Here is a 17,036-nt window from a genome sequence, read left to right on the forward strand (position 1 = left end):
CCTACTGGTCGGTAGATGCGCTTAAGGCCTTTTCTAGTATCAAAGAGAGTTTTGCTTCCGCTCCCATTTTGGTACAACCTGATGTCTCTCTACCTTTTATTGTTGAGGTGGATGCTTCTGAGGTGGGTGTGGGTGCGGTCTTATCTCAGGGTCCCTCTCCTGCCAAATGGCGACCGTGTGCCTTTTTCTCAAGGAAACTCTCCTCCGCAGAGAGAAATTACGATGTGGGAGATAGGGAGTTGTTGGCCATCAAATTAGCTTTTGAGGAATGGCGCCATTGGCTAGAGGGAGCCAGACACCCTATTACCGTGTTTACCGACCATAAGAATCTGGCCTACTTGGAATCAGCCAAGCGTCTGAACCCGAGACAGGCCAGATGATCTTTGTTCTTTTCTAGGTTTAATTTTGTTGCCACGTTCCGCCCTGGGGTTAAAAATGTGAAGGCGGATGCCCTGTCACGTTGTTTTCCGGGAGGTGGGAACTTTGAAGACCCGGGTCCCATTTTGGCTGAATGGGTGGTCGTCTTTGCTCTTTATCCTGATTAGGAGGAAGAGGTTCAGGTAGCCCAGGCAGAAGCTCCTGATCTTTGTCCTCCTGGGAGGTTGTTTGTGCCTCTCGCTTTACGACACAAGGTTTTTAAGGAGCACCACGATACGGTCCTTGCTGGGCACCCGGGGAGTAGAGCCACAGTAGATCTCATTGCTCGGACATTCTGGTGGCCAGCTCTTCGTAAGATGGTTGAGGGTTTTGTGGCAGCCTGCGAGACCTGCGCTCGTGCCAAGGTCCCTCATTCACGGCCATCGGGTTCTCTCCTCCCGTTACCCATTTCTTCCCGTCCTTGGACGCATCTGTCCATGGACTTCATTACGGACCTACCTCGTTCCTCGGGGAAGACTGTGATTCTGGTGGTAGTGGACCGTTTTAGCAAAATGGCGCATTTCATTCCCTTTCCTGGGTTACCCAATGCTAAGACGTTGACGCAAGCGTTTGTTGATTACATTGTTAAATTGCATGGCATTCCTTCAGACATTGTTTCTGATAGGTGCACGCAATTTGTTTCCAGATTCAGGAAGGCCTTCTGTTCTCGCTTGGGTATTCAGTTGTCATTTTCTTCTGCTTTTCACCCGCAGTCGAATGGTCAGACCGAACGCGTCAATCGGAATCTGGAGACATATCTGCGCTGTTTTGTGGCGGAGAATCAGGAGGATTGGTATTCTTTTTTGTCCCTTGCTGAGTTTGCTTTAAATAACCGTCGCCAGTAGTCCTCTGATAAGTCACCATTTTTTGGTGCATATGGGTTTCATCCACAGTTTGGGACATTCTCTGGAGAGGGGTCTTCTGGTTTACCTGATGAGGAGAGATTTTCCTCGTCTTTGTCATTTATTTGGCAAAAGATTCAGGGTAATCTGAAGAGGATGAGTGAGAGATATAAGCGTGTGGCGGATAAGAGACGTGTGCCTGGTCCGGACCTGAATGTGGGGGATCTGGTGTGGTTGTCTACAAAGAATATCAAACTGAAGGTTCCCTCCTGGAAGTTGGGTCCTAAGTTTATTGGGCCTTACAAGATCTTGTCCGTCATCAATCCCGTTGCCTTTCGTCTTGATCTTCCTCAGACTTGGAAGATCCATGTTTTTCATAGGTCCCTATTAAAACCTTATGTCCAACCCACTGTACCCTCCTCTTTGCCTCCTCCTCCGATTTTTGTTGATGGTAATCTTGAATTCCAGGTCTCTAGGATTGTGGATTCTCGCATTATCCGCGGTTCTCTCCAATACCTTGTTCATTGGGAGGGTTATGGTCCTGAGGAGAGGATGTGGGTCCCAGTGGCGGACATTAAGGCCACTCGTCTTATCAAGGCTTTCCATAGGTCTCATCCTGAGAAGGTGGGTTCTGAGTGTCTGGAGTCCACCCATAGAGGGAGGGGTACTGTCACCGCCACTTCTGTGAGAAGGTCTGACAGACGTCCTTTTCTACCTCTTGCATGATGTTCTTTGTTTTGGTTTCACTTTGTCATCTCATTTCCTTCTCCCAGGTGTCACCTATTTAGACTAATCCTCTTTCCTTTATATTCCCTCCCATACTGCCTCACTTTGCGGTTTATACTACTTCCTGGATTGAAGTGTTCACTGCTGGAGACTTCTGCTACTGCTTGTTCAGATAAGTCCTTTCATGTATTGTGTTTCCTTGCTGGCTTGATTCTAGGTGACCCTGACTCCCTCCGTATGAAGTGCAGGGAGCCGGTGGTCGTGTCCCCTCACTATTATAGGGTTTTCAGGTGTCACACAGTCTAGGTACGTGGGCATGCAATCGTCTACGTCTGAGACCCTTCCCACCAAACTTGCAGTCAGCCCCACCTATGTGCCATCTTCCCCCCCACCTTGCTATCACCTCCACACCTGTGTGCCATCCGCATCCCAGTGCCATAATCTGCCCCCAATGCCAGGAAGATAGATAGATGATAGAAAGAGAGAAAGAAAGATAAATAGAACTTTCTATACATACCTGTTTGCTGAGATCTCCAAGATGGCTGCCATGTTTGCTGCGGGTGGTGACATTTATGGAGCATGCTCAGTTGAGCAAAATGAATTGCAACAGATCCACCTCAGACAGAGCCATTACAGATCCGTCCCCATTGACTTCAATTGTGTGTCAGGATGGATCCTTTTTGCTCCGCATCGTCAGGCGGACACCAAAACGCTACAAGCAGCAATTTGTTGTCCGTCTCCAGAGCAGAATGGAGACTGATCGGACGCAAACTGATGCATTCTGAGCGGATCCTTATCCTTTCAGAATGCATTAGGGCAAAACTGATCCGTTTTTGGACCGCTTGTGAGATCCATGAACGGATCTCACAAACGGAAAGTCAAAACGCCAGTGTGAAAGTAGCCTTATTTGTGCATTTATGTCAGAGACAGATATTCATAAACTAATATCTATTTTTAAAGATTCAACCTGGTACTTTAAAGGGCTTCTGTCACCCCACTAAACAGATATTTTTTTTTTGTGTACTTCTAATCCCTATCCTGCGATATTGCTATACCTTATGTTATTAATCATTTTCGTTCAGTACATTTAGCAAAAAACTTACTTTTATGATATGCTAATTACCTTTCTACCAGCAAGTAGGGCGTCTACTTGCTGGTAGCAGCCGCAGAAAACCGCCCCCTCCTTCTGTTGATTGACAGGGCCAGCTGCGATCTCCTCCTCCGACTGGCCGTCAGCATTTCAAAAATCGCGCGCCTGTGTTGATTCGGCGCAGGCGCTCTGAGATAAGGAGGCTCGCCTCCTCAGCACTACCTCAGTGCGCCTGCGCCAATGACGTCTTCTCTTTCGGTAACGTTATCGGCGCAGGCGCACTGAGGGAGTGCTGAGGAGCCGAGCCTCCTTATCTCAGAGCGCCTGCGCCAAATTAACACAGGCGCGCGATTTTTGAAATGCTTACAGGGCCGGCCGGAGGAGGAGATCCCGGCTGGCCCTGTCAATCAACAGAAGGAGGGGGCGGTTTTCTGCGGCTGCTACCAGCAAGTAGACGCCCTACTTGCTGGTAGAAAGGTAATTAGCATATCATAAAAGTAAGTTTTTTGCTAAATCTACTGAACGAAAATTATTAATAACATAAGGTATAGCAATATCGCAGGATAGGGATTACAAGTACACAAAAAAATATATATCAGTTTAGTGGGGTGACAGAAGCCCTTTAAGGAAGACATTGCTGGCACACTAGGGAAACTGAAATGCACTACTGAACTAAAACATACAGGAGGCTTGATACTATAATAAATGACATGAGGGAATAAAGAAAAGAATGACCACCTGAGGAGGGGGCGAGGGGAGGGATTAGGATGTTCTGAAGGGTTAATCTTGTACATGTAAAGTTGTTATAACCTTGATACAGATGACATGTAAATAGAGAGATTTGTCTATTGAAAAATCTTAATAAGCGTTTAGTTAAAAAAAATTATGTAATGTGTAGACTTTTAGGTTTAATACAAAATGTGTTTTTACAAAATAATGCATTAGCCATTCAGGAATTATAGCTATTTTTACATAATCCTCCATTTTCCATGTTATCTCCTTATTTTGTGAAAAAATATGAAGATAAAGAATCTGAAGTGGATTCAGAGTGTTGAATTGGTATGTGGTCCAAAGAGATTTCAATGCGATTGAATGACATACTGTATGCAGATTTAGAAAATGTTAAAGTTTACCTAAACTTTCAAATAAAGTTTATTAAAACCTATTCTAAATGTCTTAAAATTAATATTTGTAATATACTTTATATTTTTTTCCCATGTGAAGTAGGCACATGAAGTTCAGGTGTCTATTGTGCTTTGCAATCCATATACTTGTACAGGACTGACATGTCAGCGGTGTATGGATTCCACTGCGGGGCCCCATGAGCTCTCTACAGGCAGGAGCACACATCGTTGTGCCTGCATGTGCCAGCTGTGCTCTGCTATAGCCTGGCATGATACAAGGTCTATCAGAGCAAACGGGCTCATACAGGAGCTCAGCATAGCACTTTGCTGCTCCTGCCTGTCACCATGATCTTGGACTTTTATATGAGGTAATAAATGAGTAGTACTGCAGATAAGGAGTCTAGATCACAATTTTTTATCTTTCTACTGCCCCCTTTTCCCTACTGTTAGTGTTTCAAGGGCATCAGTCAGCAGATTTGTACCTATTAGGCTACTTTCACACCTGCGTTCGGGTGTCCGCTCGTGAGCTCCGTTTGAAGAGTCTCACAAGCGGCCCCGAACGCAACCGTCCAGCCCTAATGCATTCTCAGTGGACGCGGATCCGCTCAGAATGCATCAGTCTGCCAGCGTTCAGCCTCCGCTCCGCTCAGCAAGCGGACACCTGAACACTGCTTGCAGCGTTCGTGTGTCCGCCTGGCCGTGCGGAGGCAAGCGGATCCGTCCGACCTTACAATGGAAGTCAATGGGGACGGATCCGCTTGAAGATGACACCATATGGCTCAATCTTCAAACGGATCCGTCCCCCATTGACTTTCAATGTAAAGTCTGGACGGATCCGTTCAGGCTACTTTCAGACTTAGTTTTTTTTTTAAACTATAATGCAGACGGATCCGTTCTGAACGGATACAAACGTCTGCATTATAGGAGCGGATCCGTCTGTGCAGACATCAGACGGATCCGTTCTGAACGGATACAAACGTCTGCATTATAGGAGCGGATCCGTCTGAGCATACGCTAGTGTGCTCTGAACGCTAGTGTGAAAGTAGCCTTAAACTGGCTGACCCATTGCAAGTGTGCTTAGTACATCTGTGTTGGTCCCATGTTTATACCGTATGTGACCAAATTGCTGAGAAAAGTGATGTTTTAATATATGCAAAAGAGCCTCTAGGAGAAACAAGGACGTTACCAGTACACCTAGATCCTCAGCTTGCTCTGCAACTGCTGCACCCTTTCTACGTTGATTGACAGGGCCAGGCATGATGACGTTTTCACTGCCTGGGTCTGTCAATTAAAATGGAAAGAGCGTGGCAGTTGCAGAGAAAACAGAGCCTCTAGGTGTAAGGCCCCTTGCAGACGAGTGTGTCCGGATTAGGTCCGGATGCGTTGCGTCTGCAATCAGGGAAAATCATGCGAGTGCGTACTCAATTTCAGTCTTTTTTTTTTTGCGATTGCGTTGCGTTGCTCAGTTTTTTCTGCGCGAGTGCAATGTGTTTTGCACGTGCGTGAGAGTGTGATACCCAGACCCAAACCCGGACTTCTTCACTGAAGTTCGAGTTTCTGTTAGGTGTTCTGTAGATTTTATTATTTTCCCTTATAACATGGTTATAAAGTAAAATAATAGCATTCTTAATACAGAATGCTTACTAAAATGTGAATTGATGGGTTAAAAAAATAAATTAATTAACTCACTTCATCCTGTTGTTCGCGCAGCCGGCATCTTCTTTTTCTTCTTTTTAAAGGACCTGCCAAAGGACCTGTGATGACGCAATCGTGCTCATCACGTGGTGAGAGCGGTGACGTCAGTGCAGGTCCTTCTGAATGAAGATAGAAGATCCTACTATCATCATTCAGCAGTACCTGCGCTGACGTCACCGCTCTCACCACGTGATGAGCACGATTGCGTCATCAAAGGTGCTTTGGCAGGTCCTGAAAGAAGAAGAAAGAACACGATGTCGGCTGCGCGAACAACAGGATGAGGTGAGTTCATTTTTTTTTAACCCCTCAATCCACATTTTAGTAAGCATTCTGTATTAAAGGGTTTCTATCACTTCGTTTCACATAATTAGCTGTCAGACACTAGCGATCCGCTAGTGTATGCTCTACCAAACCATCCTAATATAATAGGTTTTGGGGCAGCCGTTTTGCTAAAAAAAGAACTTATATCGATATGCTAATGAGCCTCTAGGTGCTATGGGGGCGTCATTAGCACCTAGAGGCTCGGTCTACCTTCACAAACTGCCGCCGCCCAGCGCGTCCCTCGAGCCCGCCCATCTCCTCCGGAATGCGATCCTCCCTGTGAACGTATGTATTCGGCGCATGCGCAGTGAATGTCTGACCGCTTCCCTGCTCAGACATCTCCACTGCGCCTGTTCCTCGGAGCACTATGACGTCATCGGCGCAGGCGCAGTGGAGATGTCTGAGCAGGGAAGCGGTCAGACATTCACTGCGCATGCGCTGAATACATACGTTCACAGGGAGGATCGCATTCCGGAGGAGATGGGCGGGCTCGAGGGACGCGCTGGGCGGCGGCAGTTTGTGAAGGTAGACCGAGCCTCTAGGTGCTAATGACGCCCCCATAGCACCTAGAGGCTCATTAGCATATCGATATAAGTTATTTTTTTAGTAAAACGGCTGCCCCAAAACCTATTATATTAGGATGGTTTGGTAGAGCAGACACTAGCGGATCGCTAGTGTCTGACAGCTAATTATGTGAAACGAAGTGATAGAAACCCTTTAAGAATGCTATTATTTTACTTTATAACCATGTTATATGGGAAAATAATACAGTAAATTTGCTTTTATCAATTTACTTACATCATCTCCTAGCAACCATGCGTGAAAATCGCATTGCATCCGCACTTGCTTGCGGATGCTATGCGATTTCATGCATCCCCATTCATTTGTATGGGGCCTGCGTTGTGTGAAAAACGCTGAATATAGAACATTCTGGGATTTTCATGCAATGCACAAGTGATGCGTGAAAATCACTGCTCATCTGAACAGCCCCATTGAAGTGTTCACCTCACGCATTGCACCCGCACGGAATTCTTGCCCTTTTGAAAGGGGCCTAATGCTGTAAGCCTCTAGGCTCATTTGCATAAATTAATACACAATGTTTCTCAGCAATGCAGGCACATATGAACATGGGACCAACACAGATAACTTCAGCTGCCAAGCACATGTAACAGGTCAGCCAGTTTCATAGATACAAATCTTCTGACATTGTCAGGACTGCTCTGCACCATAACAAAATGTGAAAAAAGTGAAAGGTATTTTTTTTTTGTACTTGTGCACGTTATAAGGGGTTATTTTTCTACTGCTTAAGGGCTCGTTCACACGAACGTATTTTGCGTTTCGTATACGGGCCGTTTTCTGAGTTCCGCATACGGTCCGTATAAGGAACCATTCATTTAAATGGGTCTGCAAAAGATGCGGACAGTACTCTGTGTGCTGTCCGTATCCGTTGCTCCGTTCCGTGTCCCCGCAAAAATTATGAGTCCTTTCCTATTCTTATGTTTTCGGACAAGAATATGCATTTCTATAATAGGCCTCCTGTTCCGTTCTGCAAATTGCAGAAGGTACACAGGCACCATCTGTGTTTTGCAGATCCGCAATTTGTGGACCGCAAAAAACGGCACGGTCGTGTGAACGAGCCCTAACACAATTATTTTCTAGGTGCATTTGTTTTTTAGGGCACTGTGTGCCAATAATTATAGAAGGGGGCACTATCTGTGTGGTACTAGTATTTTCAGGGGGAACTGTTTCTGCAGTATACAGTCGTGGCCAAAAGTTTTGAGAATGACATAAATATTGGAAATTGGAAAAGTTGCTGCTTAAGTTTTTATAATAGCAATTTGCATATACTCCAGAATGTTATGAAGAGTGATCAGATGAATTGCATAGTCCTTCTTGCCATGAAAATTAACTTAATCCCCCAAAAAACTTTCCACTGCATTTCATTGCTGTCATTAAAGGACCTGCTGAGATCATTTCAGTAATAGTCTTGTTAACTCAGGTGAGAATGTTGACGAGCACAAGGCTGGAGATCATTATGTCAGGCTGATTGGATTAAAATGGCAGACTTGACCTGTTAAAAGGAGGGTGTTGCTTGAAATAATTGTTCTTCCATTGTTAACCATGGTGACCTGCAAAGAAATGCGTGCAGCCATCATTGCGTTGCATAAAAATGGCTTCACAGGCAAGGATATTGTGGCTACTAAGATTGCACCTCAATCAACAATTTATAGGATCATCAAGAACTTCAAGGAAAGAGGTTCAATTCTTGTTAAGAAGGCTTCAGGGCGTCCAAGAAAGTCCAGCAAGCGCCAGGATCGTCTCCTAAAGAGGATTCAGCTGCGGGATCGGAGTGCCACCAGTGCAGAGCTTGCTCAGGAATGGCAGCAGGCAGGTGTGAGCGCATCTGCACGCACAGTGAGGCGAAGACTTTTGGAAGATGGCCTGGTGTCAAGAAGGGCAGCAAAGAAGCCACTTCTCTCCAAAAAAAAACATCAGGGACAGATTGATCTTCTGCAGAAAATATGGTGAATGGACTGCTGAGGACTGGGGCAAAGTCATATTCTCCGATGAAGCCTCTTTCCGATTGTTTGGGGCATCAGGAAAAAGGCTTGTCCGGAGAAGAAAAGGTGAGCGTTACAATTAGTCCTGTATCATGCCAACAGTAAAGCATCCTGAGACCATTCATGTGTGGGGTTGCTTCTCATCCAAGGGAGTGGGCTCACTCACAATTTTGCCCAAAAACACAGCCATGAATAAAGAATGGTACCAAAACACCCTCCAACAGCAACTTCTTCCAACAATCCAACAACAGTTTGGTGAAGAACAATGCATTTTCCAGCACGATGGAGCACCCTGCCATAAGGCAAAAGTGATAACTAAGTGGCTCGGGGACCAAAATGTTGACATTTTGGGTCCATGGCCTGGAAACTCCCCAGATCTTAATCCCATTGAGAACTTGTGGTCAATCCTCAAGAGGCGGGTGGACAAACAAAAACCCACTAATTCTGACAAACTCCAAGAAGCGATTATGAAAGAATGGGTTGCTATCAGTCAGGAATTGGCCCAGAAGTTGGTTGAGAGCATGCCCAGTCGAATTGCAGAGCTCCTGAAAAAGAAGGGCCAACACTGCAAATACTGACTCTTTGCATAAATGTCATGTAATTGTCGATAAAAGCCTTTGAAACATATGAAGTGCGTGTAATTATATTTCACTACATCACAGAAACAACTGAAACAAAGATCTAAAAGCAGTTTAGCAGCAAACTTTGTGAAAACTAATATTTGTGTCATTCTCAAAACTTTTGGCCACGACTGTAGTATTATAGAGCACAGTCTGGAGGCAGGATGATGAAAAAATAGCAACCTAATATGTCTGTTTTTCAAACTCTGCAGAGACAAGAGATGGCTGAAATAAATCATCATGGCGGTCTGGTCTGAATGGAGAAGATGAGGAAAGAGAACGTCTACATCAGAGGAGACATCACTCGATGTAAGAGGTATGTAGTGCATTATGTAATGTTTTCAAAGTATGTCTTTAACAGTAGGGCTGGAGGAAAGGGGGTAGGTTGAGAAGTTGGCATGGAGGGGGCCTTTTAAATTTTGCACCCCTGCCCCTTGCTACAAAGCACTGAGGGAAGGGGGGTTCAAGCTGAAGTATTACACCAGGGCCCATGAGCCTTTAGCTATTCTCCTACCCCCACTATACAGTATTTAGAATCCATCTGTGGTAGATGGAAAGTGGCACATGTGCTGTGCAGAATATAAATGACCTCCCATCCCCAAACAACACTAAGTCACAGACCATTAGTTATATTATACCTGTCTTTACTGATTCTGTTGAGCCTCCATTGTGTGAGGAGGGAGCTGCTTGAGGTCTCAAGCTGTTTTGCTTCCCTGGACATTAAAGAGGACCTTTCACCTGGAAAAACATTGTGAACTAACTATCCTGACATTTACAGCGGCGCCCAGGGATCTCACTGCACTTACTATTATCCCTGGGCGCCGCTCCGTTCTCCCGTTATGCCCACCGGTATGTTCGGGGACTTGGTTATAGTAGGAGGAGACTGCCCTTGTTCTGCTGGGCATCTCCTCCTCCTAGGCTTTAGCGCTGGCCAATCGCAGCGCACAGCTCACAGCCTGGGAGAAAAAAAACTCCCAGGCTGTGAGCTCTGCGCTGCGATTGGCCAGCGCTACAGCCTGGGAGGAGGAGACGCCCAGCAGAACAAGGGCAGACTCCGCCTACTATAACCAAGAGTCCTAAGTCTCCGCCTACTATAACCTACTGAGCGAAGATACCGGAGGATATAATGGGAGAACGGAGCGGCGCCCAGGGATAATAGTAAGTGCAGTGAGATCCCTGGGCGCGGCTGTATATGTCAGGATACTTAGTTCACAATGTTTTTCCAGGTGAAAGGTCCTCTTTAAAGCCTAATTTACAGCATGTTGGGGGCGAGCGGAAGTGGGAGCTGAAGAGAGAAGAAATGTCACCCCTTCTTTCAAACCAGCACTGCTATGTAGAACAGCAGTTAGACTGAGCATGAAGCAGCAGGCAGCCCCTGCTATCAGCCACAATCCCACTGAGTCATTTAAACACCTCCTTCCCACCTCTAGGCATTTTCTAGGTGAAAGAGGATGGAGCGCAAAAAAAAGAGATTTTTTATTTTCACTTCAATTGATGCAGACCGAAAATACGGTAGTGTTCACACGGCCTTAAAGACATATCTGGGTGGACATTAAATACGATGCTGCTAAACATACAGGGTAATACAGCCCCACATTCCTCTTACATCCAGTGATGTGTCTTTTGAGGTAGATGTTCTCTTTACTCATCTTCTCCATTTGGAGATCAGAACGCCATGATGATTTCTTCCAACCACATCTTTTTTTTTCACAATTTGGTACACAGACATCTTAGATTACTCACTTTCCATCATCCTCCCCCCCTCCTAGAGCCCCAAAATCATCATCCTACTGCTACCTGCTGTTCTCCTCAATGCCCCCAAACACTATACTGCAGAGATAATAGTGCCATACAAATAGTCCCCCCCAATAACTCACAGACTGCCCTCAATAGTAATAGTGCCACCTTCAGTACCCCCAATAGTAACCCCATTAGTAGTAGTAGTGTCCCCCCCATATTGTGCCCAATAATAATGCCCCCACAGTGCCCCAAATATTTGCCCATATAGGGCATTAAGGTACCCCTATAGTGCCCCCATTTATTTAATGCCCTCTCTCCAGTATAATGCCACTATATATAATGCTCTCCCACTCTCTAGTATAATGCTCCCATATATAATGGTCTCCCCCTCAAGTATGATGACCCCAATATATAATGATCCCCCACTGTAGTATAATGCCCCGATATATAATGGTCTCCCTCTCTAGTATAATGACCCCAATATATATTGCTCTTCCTCCCACCACCAGGTATTTCCCTCAGTAGTGCCATACATAGATCTGTTTAAAATAACAAACATAACAAATATACTCACCTGCAGGCCACAGGCTTTTTCTGTCTTTAGGGCACAGGCTTCTTCTGTCTTCAGGCCACAGGCCTTATTTGATGCTTCCTGGCACAGGCAGTCGCAATGACTGGGTCACGGTCGCGTGATGACGTGGTCACATGCCTACGTCATCATGCTGTGTGTGACCCGGCAAAGAAGGTTTTGATAATGTCATCGCGACCGCCTGCTCCATTTTACTGCCTCATAGGCTTTAGGCATAGCAGACTGAGGCCTACGTGGTTGCAGTGCCGGTTCTAGGTGAAATGGGGCCCTGGGGCAAAAACAATAAGGCCCCCCCTTCCCCATGACACTTGATGACTTTTACAGAAGAAACTGTATATTTTGGGGCACAGTGTAGAGGTATACTGTACATTGTGGGGCACAGTGTATGCTATATGTGTATAACATAAACATATTTCATATGAAAACTTACAGTTACTTGGCTTGGCCCTTGGGGATCTCGGACACCACTTTAACACTTTGGCCGGGGGCTCGGCGGAGCTGATGTTGTGCTTTATCCTAATGAGAAATATTTTAGAATAAGAATTTGGAGAAGGGGCAGAGGAATACCAGAGCAGGGAGAGGCTGGTGCTGCTACTAGGGGGTCATACCATGGGGGAGTAATAACGCCCACCATAATGCCCCCCCAGTAGAAATAATTCTCCTTATAATGTGACAAAAAATACCCCCTTGTAATGCCCCCAGTTGAGCTAATGTCCCCATAGTGCCCCCATAATGTGCCAGTATAAAATACCCCTATATAGTGACCCCAGTAAATGCCCCCATAGTGCTCCTCTCCCCCCTAGTGCCTCCATAATGTACCAGTATAAAATGCCCGATATATAGTGCGCCAGTAGATGCCCTCAGTGTCCCCCATAAGCATAAAATACCCCTTCTCAGTGCCCCCGTAGATGACCCTATAGTAGTCCTCTCTCCCCTTCCCCATAGTGCCCACCACAATGTGTCGCAGTATAAAATGCCTCTATACAGAGCCCCCATATAAAATAACCGTTCTTTGTGGCCTCAGTAGATGCCCCTATAGTGCCACCAATAATATGCCAGTAAGAAGTGCCCCCATAGATGTCCCCCAATAATGTGCCAGTAAAATGTGCCCTCGTAGATGCCCCCCAATCATGTGCCAGTAGCCTGAGCCCCCCATCAACATGTGCCAGTTGCCATAGGCGGCCCCCCCTATCATGTGCCAGTAGCCATAGGGCCACCCTATCATGTGCCAGTAGCCTGAGCCCCCCATCAACATGTGCCAGTAGCCATAGGCGGCCCCCCTCCCCTATCATGTGTCAGTAGCCATAGGCGGCCTCCCCTATCATGTGCCAGTAGCCATAGGCGCCCCCCCCCCTATCATGTGCCAGTAGCCATAGGCGGCCCCCCCTATCATGTGCCAGTAGCCATAGGCGGCCCCCCCTATCATGTGCTAGTAGCCATAGGCGCCCCCCCCCCCTATCATGTGCCAGTAGCCATAGGCGGCCCCCCCCATCATGTGCCAGTAGCCATAGGCGGCCCCCCCTATCATGTGCTAGTAGCCATAGGGCCCCCCTGTCATATGCCAGTAGCCTGAGCCCCCCATCAACATGTGCCAGTAGCCATAGGCGGCCCCCCCTATCATGTGCCAGTAGCCATAGGGCCCCCCTATCATGTGCCAGTAGCCTGAGCCCCCCATCAACATGTGCCAGTAGCCATAGGCGGCCCCCCTCCCCTATCATGTGTCAGTAGCCATAGGCGGCCTCCCCTATCATGTGCCAGTAGCCATAGGCGCCCCCCCCCCCTATCATGTGCCAGTAGCCATAGGCGGCCCCCCCTATCATGTGCCAGTAGCCATAGGCGGCCCCCCCTATCATGTGCTAGTAGCCATAGGGCCCCCCTGTCATATGCCAGTAGCCTGAGCCCCCCATCAACATGTGCCAGTAGCCATAGGCGGCCCCCCCTATCATGTTCCAGTAGCCATAGGCGGCACCCCCCCCTATCATGTGCCAGTAGCCATAGGCGGCCCCCCCTATCATATGCCAGTAGCCATAGGCGGCCCCCTCCTATCATGTGCCAGTAGCCATAGGGCCCCCCTATCATGTGCCAGTAGCCATAGGGCCCCCCTATCATGTGCCAGTAGCCATAGGGCTCCCCCTATCATGTGCCACTAGCCATAGGGCCCCCCTATCATGTGCCACTAGCCATAGGGCCCCCCTATCATGTGCCACTAGCCATAGGGCCCCCCTATCATGTGCCACTAGCCATAGGGCCACCCTAATATTGTGCCCAATAATAATGCCCCCACAGTGCCCCAAATATTTGCCCATATAGGGCATTAAGGTACCCCTATAGTGCCCCCATTTATTTAATGCCCTCTCTCCAGTATAATGCCACTATATATAATGCTCTCCCACTCTCTAGTATAATGCTCCCATATATAATGGTCTCCCCCTCAAGTATGATGACCCCAATATATAATGATCCCCCACTGTAGTATAATGCCCCGATATATAATGGTCTCCCTCTCTAGTATAATGACCCCAATATATATTGCTCTTCCTCCCACCACCAGGTATTTCCCTCAGTAGTGCCATACATAGATCTGTTTAAAATAACAAACATAACAAATATACTCACCTGCAGGCCACAGGCTTTTTCTGTCTTTAGGGCACAGGCTTCTTCTGTCTTCAGGCCACAGGCCTTATTTGATGCTTCCTGGCACAGGCAGTCGCAATGACTGGGTCACGGTCGCGTGATGACGTGGTCACATGCCTACGTCATCATGCTGTGTGTGACCCGGCAAAGAAGGTTTTGATAATGTCATCGCGACCGCCTGCTCCATTTTACTGCCTCATAGGCTTTAGGCATAGCAGACTGAGGCCTACGTGGTTGCAGTGCCGGTTCTAGGTGAAATGGGGCCCTGGGGCAAAAACATCAAGGCCCCCCCCTTCCCCATGACACTTGATGACTTTTACAGAAGAAACTGTATATTTTGGGGCACAGTGTAGAGGTATACTGTACATTGTGGGGCACAGTGTATGCTATATGTGTATAACATAAACATATTTCATATAAAAAAACTTACAGTTACTTGGCTTGGCCCTTGGGGATCTCGGACACCACTTTAACACTTTGGCCGGGGGCTCGGCGGAGCTGATGTTGTGCTTTATCCTAATGAGAAATATTTTAGAATAAGAATTTGGAGAAGGGGCAGAGGAATACCAGAGCAGGGAGAGGCTGGTGCTGCTACTAGGGGGTCATACCATGGGGGAGTAATAACGCCCACCATAATGCCCCCCCAGTAGAAATAATTCTCCTTATAATGTGACAAAAAATACCCCCTTGTAATGCCCCCAGTTGAGCTAATGTCCCCATAGTGCCCCCATAATGTGCCAGTATAAAATACCCCTATATAGTGACCCCAGTAAATGCCCCCATAGTGCTCCTCTCCCCCCTAGTGCCTCCATAATGTACCAGTATAAAATGCCCGATATATAGTGCGCCAGTAGATGCCCTCAGTGTCCCCCATAAGCATAAAATACCCTTCTCAGTGCCCCCGTAGATGACCCTATAGTAGTCCTCTCTCCCCTTCCCCATAGTGCCCACCACAATGTGTCGCAGTATAAAATGCCTCTATACAGAGCCCCCATATAAAATAACCGTTCTTTGTGGCCTCAGTAGATGCCCCTATAGTGCCACCAATAATATGCCAGTAAGAAGTGCCCCCATAGATGTCCCCCAATAATGTGCCAGTAAAATGTGCCCTCGTAGATGCCCCCCAATCATGTGCCAGTAGCCTGAGCCCCCCATCAACATGTGCCAGTTGCCATAGGCGGCCCCCCCTATCATGTGCCAGTAGCCATAGGGCCACCCTATCATGTGCCAGTAGCGATAGGGCCCCCCTATCATGTGCCAGTAGCCTGAGCCCCCCATCAACATGTGCCAGTAGCCATAGGCGGCCCCCCTCCCCTATCATGTGTCAGTAGCCATAGGCGGCCTCCCCTATCATGTGCCAGTAGCCATAGGCGCCCCCCCCTATCATGTGCCAGTAGCCATAGGCGGCCCCCCCTATCATGTGCCAGTAGCCATAGGCGGCCCCCCCTATCATGTGCTAGTAGCCATAGGGCCCCCCTGTCATATGCCAGTAGCCTGAGCCCCCCATCAACATGTGCCAGTAGCCATAGGCGGCCCCCCCTATCATGTTCCAGTAGCCATAGGCGGCACCCCCCCCTATCATGTGCCAGTAGCCATAGGCGGCCCCCCCTATCATATGCCAGTAGCCATAGGCGGCCCCCTCCTATCATGTGCCAGTAGCCATAGGGCCCCCCTATCATGTGCCAGTAGCCATAGGGCCCCCCTATCATGTGCCAGTAGCCATAGGGCTCCCCCTATCATGTGCCACTAGCCATAGGGCCCCCCTATCATGTGCCACTAGCCATAGGGCCCCCCTATCATGTGCCACTAGCCATAGGGCCCCCCTATCATGTGCCACTAGCCATAGGGCCACCCTATCATGTGCCACTAGCCATAGGGCCACCCTATCATGTGCCACTAGCCACCAGTATTGTACAGAAAAAAAGAAAAAGAAAAAAACACTTATACTTACCTCCTTGGCAGCGATGCGATGCAGCCTCTTCCGGCCTGTGTCCCGCGATGTGTACGGCTCAGGGCTCAGGCGGCTCGATGATGTCATCGCGCCGCCTGCACCGGCCTCTGATAGGCTGCAGGCACTAGGCCGGCAGCCTATCAGAGGAAGGGAAAGGGACATACCTTTCCCTCCCCTGCCGCACAGCCATCTGTATCGCTCTCCTGAGGACGGCGATACAGATGACTGGAGATGAGCGCTGTCACGGCTGAGGATGGGGGAAAATCCTCAGCCGTGCGATGACAGAAGATGGTGGTTGCTGCTAGGCCAGGACAGGAATCAGGGAGCAGGTCACCTCCTAATACGTCCCTAATTCTGATCCTTTCTCCTAGCCGTATGAGCCAACCCTGATGGTGGGAGGACTCATACTCTGGAACCTAAGATCCCTACTAGCCCTCAGGGTGGCCCTGGACTTACTAGATGGTAAATAACCAGGAGGATGACTCCAGCTAACCATGGCTGAAGTACCCCTCAGATACTGGCATCCAGCGGAAGCTAAATAGCCCAAGTAGCCACACCCACACACAGAAACACCCAGTGTTCACACACTAAGAAGGGAGTTAACCCTTCCTACACCAGGCAAGGGAAGAAAGACACTTAAAGGGGAAGTGTACAAACAACTCTAAAACTGCAGCTGTTACCGCCGGCAACGACATGCTTGGCAACCAAGTCCTGGGAAACAGCCAG

General features: G+C 47.9%; 1 protein-coding gene across 2 annotated transcripts in view; it reads left to right on the top strand.

Annotated features, from left to right (window-relative positions):
• Positions 1 to 9,657: 9,657 nt before the first annotated feature.
• Positions 9,658 to 17,036, top strand: part of FOXRED2 (FAD dependent oxidoreductase domain containing 2) — a 692,701-nt gene continuing 685,322 nt past the window's right edge. The window contains exon 1 of one of the 2 annotated variants that reach the window (XM_040407426.1): positions 9,658 to 9,712. In XM_040407426.1, the coding sequence (XP_040263360.1) occupies positions 9,663 to 9,712 (50 nt within the window). In that variant the 5' untranslated portion in view covers positions 9,658 to 9,662. The remainder of the gene's footprint in view (positions 9,713 to 17,036) is intronic. The other variant, XM_040407427.1, reaches the window with a different exon arrangement.

The sequence above is a fragment of the Bufo bufo genome, chromosome 9 (assembly GCF_905171765.1).
Source record: "Bufo bufo chromosome 9, aBufBuf1.1, whole genome shotgun sequence".
In the NCBI taxonomy this organism is placed as follows: domain Eukaryota; kingdom Metazoa; phylum Chordata; class Amphibia; order Anura; family Bufonidae; genus Bufo; species Bufo bufo.